Genomic DNA, 7801 nt, shown 5'->3' with positions numbered 1-7801 from the left:
GAATATCGTGGCGAAATACTTCATTATCTCTTGCTCTTCTAAATAGACTCGAGTGCATAAATCCTAGTTCAGTTTTTATACACGTTTCGTGTCACAGAAGTGTCACTTCAGATCTAAATGAATACCTGTAAATTTAAAAGGGATAGGCCCCTGTAATAATGTTTAGAATAGAATATAAAAACTGCTCATTTAAAAATTTTTAAATGAATAATTATTGCTGTGATTCTAAAATACTTATTTATTAAATATTTATGAAATTATTCAATTTACGTACAGAATGAAAACTGTCTGAGTATGTTCCACAGGATGTATATACTATGTTAAAATTTTTTTTTATGTTTTCGGTTTAGATAAAAAACCTATCTTCATAAAAGTAGTCGTAAGTAAATGAACACACTTTTATAACTTAAAATTAGAGAACGTATAAAGAAGACATTTGGTGAGTATTATAGAAATTAACTTTAACGATTATTTTCAATTGTTAATAACTAAAATTACAACTTTAACGTAGATAATTATCATTTTATGATTTAATATTTGTTAATGTTTTAAAACAAATGAAGTAAAATTCTAGTAGTTACCTGTAAAATCTGCGCATTACTGCACCACTAAAATGCAAAAACAGCAACTATTTTTTTTCAAAAATTCTTACATTTTTAGTGTAATAATCAAACTGTTATGTTAAATAAACAATAGCCCTTTCAGTATAGTAATGTGAGATAAGCCGTGGGTCAGGGGTTAATCTCCTACTGACCACTTAATCGGCAACAGGTTGATTAAACCCGATCTCGGAGTCTGTTGGATGGCTAGGAGGACAAATCGAGTGGGGAGTGCGTCGGAAAGTCGGCAGGGGTCCTTAATTGACAGGAGACAGGTTAACAAAATAACAAAGCATTTATTGAATAACTAAATCTAAACTACAAGAGGTGAACTTACTACTAAGGATAAATGCGGTTATATTAAAATATTTACAGAATATGTCGACTAATTTCGTAGCTATGTCGCTGGCCTAATTTCTAGTTCGAGAGAGAGCGCTTTTACAAATTCTAACTCCTAAATACCTCTCGGTGGAAGAGAGAGTTTGGCGAACGTCGTCTGTATGGAAGGGTGTGGTATCTTCCGTGTCTTCTTGCCGATGTCCTCTCTCTGTAGCTGGATCAAGTCCGCTGTATGGAGGTTCGGGAGTCGAGGTGGGCACTATCACAAAGTATAACTTCCTATGACGAATCGCCCTGAGCTTTCTTTTCTTTCTTTCTCTAATATGGAGATTCTGGCTGGTCACCTTTTCTCCGATGTCGCCCTGAGCTTCCGGAGATTCGAGCTTTTATATTATTAGCATGGGAAAACTGTCACGTGATTGACTTTTGTTGAGGATGACATGCATTCTTCACACCTAACTGTAAACTTTCTCAGCTAGTCGTTATACAATCGGTGAAATCCGATCTAGTACAAATTCTTCGGGTTTTTTCCGAAGACAATTAACAGAAAATCTGGATTTTTAAAAAGCCCGTAAAAATCCGCGAGCTCAGAGTAATGTGTAAAATGTAAACAGAAAACTTTTTCAAAGTTTGTGTATATGAGTGAAATCTGCAAGAAATTCGAAATTTTTTAACCTCTGAATCTTGCTTATACTGTCGACCGTAGCCTTTTTTTTATTGAAAATGAAAATTGCAAATCATAAATCAATAAATAAATTAGTATATACAGTAGAGCGTCAATTTTCCGAAAGTCAATCATTCGAAACGTCAATCATCCGAAAGAATTCCAGTCGGCAAATTTAAATTTTCGCCAGTGCTGTGGCGCTGTAATCTTTGGCTATGTCTTGGGCTACTCAAATATTTTACGTTTTTTATACTAAATTAACTTCTGAAGTATAATTTTTTATTGTTTTTATATTTTTTAATATATTTATTTTGTTTGTACAAAATAAAAAAATAATTTTTAACGATACAATAGTCTTCGTTAGGCTTAACATCGACGAAAATTCAACGCGAAAGGACACGCAACGGAGAAAAATTTCAACATCTAATACGTTAAACTATTTTTTAGTGCATAATCGGTTATCCGAAATATCAGTTATACGAACAAGCCCAGTCCCTAATTGATTCGGAAAATTGACGCTCTACTGTATTAGGATATTTAAGAAAAATGAAAGTAAAAGAAAATAATTGTCTAAACAGAAAATAATTTATAAAAAGGATTTTGAGTGCAAGTTACAATTAATTAATATAAAGTAATAATAGATTAAACAAATAATAGGATTATCTGTTTATAAGGTATAAAGGAGAAGACGTGCTTATGTGCTTACTTAAACCAGAGTCGGTAGATTAACTGGTATTTTGACTTTCTATATTCTTTAATTACTAGTGGCAAATATTAACTCTAACTAAGTTTCAACTATTAGAGGAAGAACCAGTTAATCTAGCGACTCTGCTTATATATAATAGAATAGATGTCAAAGGGAGCTGACACAATAAAGCTGATATAGTACAAGGGTATGCTGATGAATAAAGACTATAATGCCATGTAAACTTAATTAGAATTATCTCAAATAGGGTTTTTCTATAAACTAACTTAGTATTATGTTTGTTTTTGTTCAGTTGACAAAAAAAAAAAAAATACCAAGTTTGATGCAAATATTCTAATTCAATAGAAGAAAAATAATCTTAAATTTTACTACAGCCTCAACATTTCTGGTAAGTAACTGGATGGTGTAAATCTCGTTTTATTTGTGTTACTCCAAATTACCACAGACTGGTTGATAGGTTATAAGCTGTGTAGAAGTGGCTAAAGCAATATCTGAAACATTCCATCGCTATTCCTGTCTCCTGTCTTGAAAAGCGTTTATCTACATTAATAACACTGCCATTAATACAAAACTTGTATTAATTAATGTAATATTATATAATTAGCAACCGCAGTAAAATGTAAATTTCACTACTGTTGCATCAAAATAACACATATATATTATTTCTGTATAATAAAAAATAAGTTACATAACACTTTATAATTTCAGTTTAAGTAGAAATAAAACCGTACAATTGAAATCTACGTAAATATGTTATTAAAAACTATTGGGGCTATCCTTGACGCCGTGTTATGCAGGGTAACAATAAAAAGTTGATAGTACAAGGGTTAAAAATCTTCTCTGAACTCATCACAATGAAAAAGAATTATACTTCAGAGAATACATCTTAAATACAATTTCGATCTTTACAAAGTAAAAATATACTATTAATTTGTTTACTGTAAATATAATTTCTAACCAGTAGTAAAATTCTATACAGTCGACCCCCCCTATAAGATATAGATACGTTCCAATTTATTAGGAATCCGATTTCTTACAAGTCGTTCCAATCACAGCCCGACACGTGTCAAGTTTACGGACTACGGCTGATTGAAAGGTTTTCTTCCATAAAATTAATCAATTCTACACTAATCCGACTCAACATTTCCAAAATACGTATATTTTTTCGTAGTTTTATAGGAATCGTAATTATAGGGACCGTAATTATAGGGGGGTCGACTGTACTCGTAAATGCTAAAAATGAAAGATATACCTAACACTTTTGAAGGTTCATTTATGGATAATTACTTATATAAATCAGTTAAATATTGCAATACCTGTTTTAAAATGAATAATATATAACATTGATAATTTATGTGGTTATTTTTTTTAACAGGATTTAATCCAATATAGATTTTATTCAACTGTTTGATTTGATCTTATCATTACGACGTTATCCAAAAATGAAAAATTACAACAAAACGATTACAGTTGAAGCTTTCTTTTTCGAAACAGTTTTCACTGCTGATGCTCTAAGAAATTTCTTTCGCACTTACTGGCATTATTCCATTTTCATATCCATTTTGTATGTACTGGCCATCAAGATCCTTCAGCGTTACATGAAAGATCGACCTTCTTATAACTTCAACCGTGCATTCACCATATGGAACGGGATTTTGGCTGTTTACAGTATTTGCAGCTCAATCAGATTAATTCCAATATTGTTCGAACAATTTAAACATTTTACTTTTTACGAAATAGTTTGTAACAAAAGTATTGTAGAAAATACACCACCGATTCTGTTTTGGGTTGCACTGTTTGTGTTTTCGAAACTTTGGGAATTGGGAGATACGATTATGATAATACTTCATAAAAGAAAATTGATGTTTCTTTACAGTTATCATCATCCTACTATGTTGATTATGTCATGGTATGCTTCTTACAAAGAATCGAGCTATCTAGTCATGATTATCTACGTTAATCTCTTTGTACATTCATTAATGTATACCTATTTTACTGTAAAATGCATGGGGATTAAAATTTCTTCGACAATTGCCATGTTCATTACGGGGTTTCAAGTTGCTCATATGTTGTTTGGAGTAATGCTTACATGTTGGATTTATTGGTTGCTCTTAAATGAATATCAATGCGACACTCCTTTTGATATTTTAAAATTCTGCTTTGTTGTAGCTCTGTCATATTTGTATTTGTTTACCCAATTGTTTTATAAATCTTACGTTTGCAGACCTAAGGTAAACGAAGAAAAAGAGAAAACACAATAGTACGTTGTTTCGTGCTATTGACTCAAAATTGAATTACTCAAAAAATTTTTAATATAGCCTAATACATAATAAATAATAATCATACTTATATCGCATTTTTTCTAATATCATAAATATTGAAAATTTAGTACGCGAATATTTTATAATTTTTATTGTTTAATATTTATATCCTATTGTTATGTTATCAAATTTTTATAATGATCATTAATGGCTTTTTTACACTTTTACATTTATATATTTTATTTTTGTGTATCTGAGTTATACCGTTAAATGGGAATGGAAATCTTGTATCATATACATACATTTACAATTGTAAACATTAAATAAATATTTAGAATTTTTTGTGTGGTGTTCTTATTTATAAAATATATTTAATTTATAAAAGCCATGTTTTTAATTTTTTTCCTCGAATTTATTTAATTTTTCTATCGTATCAACAAGAATGTTACAAATGTCGTGAAGTTCATAGGCTAATGTAACATGTGAATTGTTACTAATATATTTTTATTTACTGTTCGATATTTTATAATATAAAACAACAAAAAGTGATCTTTGAAATCACGAATGAAATAAGTACTAAAATACCATGGCTTGATTAAACCAACAATTTTCAGTACGTAATTTTATTATAATAATTTAATGCAATAATTAAAGTATAGGCCTATATTAATAAAAGTAACAATTAAACACATTTCAAATAATTCAAAAATATGTTGAAATAAATTAAAAACATGTCGAATTATAATGCATTTTAATATTATGTTATTAAAAAAACAATAGAAGAGAACGATAATGTGGTAAATGTAGTTTCGTCAGGTGACATATAAAAGTCGTAATTTTTGTTCTTTTTACCATAATAAATAGAGTCTTTTAAATGTTTGAAATACTATAAACTATTTATCTCGTATTATATATCTAGTGCACAGTTACTCACAGTGCTTAAACTCAGTAATGTAGTAAAACACCAATTAGTTAAAGTATTCAACCGCTTTAAGACTAATTACCAGTGTTTATTGGTTTGGTCTACGCAGATATTTATGGATTCAAATGAAAAACAAGTAGCAGTTATGTTCAATTGTGTTTTTAAAAACACAAAAAAATAATGCCAAGAGATGTCCTGAAAAGATATTTTTCTGCTTAACATTAAAAACTTGTAAAATATTTAGAAAAAAATTGGTTGACAATTCCTTTCAAGTAATATTACATTTGCATTATACAATATTAATATCTAGCATTATGCAGAAAAATGACATATTGATTATTGTTATTTTTTCATATTTGAATGTATGTAGGCTATATTGTGCATACAGATACTGAACTCACATAAAAGGTACAATTATAATATTTCAAGTACAATTAAATATCTATTGATCTATAAAATAAAACAAAATATACAGTTTTCCGCTATGCCGAAAATAAAATTTACAATGACAGTATACGTTTTCGCGTTTAAAACTTCTGCTTCAACTTCGCTATTGAATTAGGATTATATCGATAGGCACGAACTTTAGAAACTTATCTGCTATTGTAAACAATTTAATGAATCAATTGATAAATAATTAGACAGACTTTACAACACAGTGTTTTTCCTGTTTCATAATACCAGTTATTTCTATCAATGTAGAAAATATTCAATATAATGTTTCTATTACCTGAAACGAATAAAACTCAGACGTATTAATAATTGGTTAACTAATTTTCGGTCGTGCTTATATAATTACATATTAGTCTCCACGTATGGCAATTCAGTTATTGTTTATTTGTTCTTAATATAAAATATAGAAACGCCTGTACTTGGACATATACGATTATTAAACAGTTGGTCAAATGACTTTTGGATCGAAGAATACTTTTTCGTCTTACAGATATATAAACAGCACATCGAATTTTTAGTGAAGTTGTGTGTTATTCAAACACATTGTTTCGCATTTTCTATAAGAAACAATGTCGTAACAAGGTACCATTATTTATTTGTTTCGTTATACATGTGTAAAAGTCAAAGGAAGCGGTGTTTCGAGTGCCTATCCTGTCAACAGATAAAATTGTACGTAGCGTACTAACGTTACTATGGCGAGGATAACGATAAATGTAGGGAATTTTGATTGATCTTAGGAGGACAGCACGGCTATTGTTACTGGTATACGTGTTATTGTGAAAACCTGCCTGAAAGTGTTAAACAGATTAAATATCTGGGAGTTTTTGGTTGTAGTGATGACTCGTGGGTGGTATCGTCTACAACTGCAAAACCCTGATCTTCAAGTAGGAATTCTTGAAATAACACTCTCTCGCGTATCCTAGTTGCACTTCTTTGTCTATTACATTTACTGTTATTATCTAGAAGGAACTGTTTCTCATTTTACATATACTTAACCATGCATTATACAAGTATTACTTATTATAAAGATATGATAATTTTTAGTTAAATATTTTGATGAACATTTCGATGTTATTTTAGATAAAATCTAACATTGCAACTACTAACAGTTCTATATTATTTTAATGTGTGTATATGCATACATATGTATTATAGATACACATATATTTGTAAATACTGTATATACCTGCGTGTTTATACAACCAAATCTCGATTTATCGCCTCCTTCTAAAGCGAAATTGTCTCCTTACTAACACAAAGTTTACAATGTTCTGCATGTGTGATTCCATAGAAGAAAGTAGCTTTAGTAAAACTGCATTTACCACTAAATCAAGTGACTTTTTAAATTCTCAAACACCAACCAAATAGAATTATATAAAAGTTATCGTTTACGTACTTTGGTTTAGCGCCAGACTCGATTTATTGCCAATTTTAGAGACACAAATTGTAAAATATACGACAATACTACTGTTTTGCAATAATGATTTTAATATCTCATTCTTCATATTGTAATGGTTATAAAGTATCTTATAACCTCATGTCGAAATATAAACACTACACAACCTAACCGACATAGTCACACTATGTAGACAATGTGGATTTTCGAGAATATCAGAATTCGAATAATGCTAATTCTTAGAGGTATTACGTTCCCCCCTGTTCATAACATTTAGATCTGTTGTCTCTCTTAACACATCTAATATAAAGTTCATCCTATACGTTATATCGAGGTTAAACTGTATTCTGTACGTGATTCATACAAACTTCAGTTTTTAAAAAACAGCTGTCTTAAAGCTTTTAGACACATTTGTTCTTGAATTTATAACTTTTATAATTACAATAATAATACATTAAAAG

The 7801-nt window shown here is 29.6% G+C and overlaps 1 protein-coding gene across 1 annotated transcript; it reads left to right on the top strand.

Moving 5' to 3' along the window:
• The first annotated feature begins 385 nt into the window (after positions 1-385).
• LOC111612681 (putative fatty acid elongation protein 4) lies at positions 386-4622 on the top strand. The gene is made up of 2 exons (XM_023353928.1): positions 386-439; positions 3684-4622. The coding sequence occupies exon 2, from the start codon at positions 3751-3753 to the stop codon at positions 4567-4569; it is 819 nt and encodes a 272-aa protein (XP_023209696.1). The 5' UTR covers positions 386-439; positions 3684-3750; the 3' UTR covers positions 4570-4622.
• Positions 4623-7801: the final 3179 nt, after the last annotated feature.

This window comes from Centruroides sculpturatus, unplaced genomic scaffold (assembly GCF_000671375.1).
Source record: "Centruroides sculpturatus isolate CEXI.00-Female unplaced genomic scaffold, Cexi_2.0 scaffold1666, whole genome shotgun sequence".
Lineage (NCBI taxonomy): Eukaryota > Metazoa > Arthropoda > Arachnida > Scorpiones > Buthidae > Centruroides > Centruroides sculpturatus.
The sequence above is the reverse complement of the archived record's forward strand: the minus strand, read 5'-3'. Positions and strand labels throughout refer to the sequence as shown.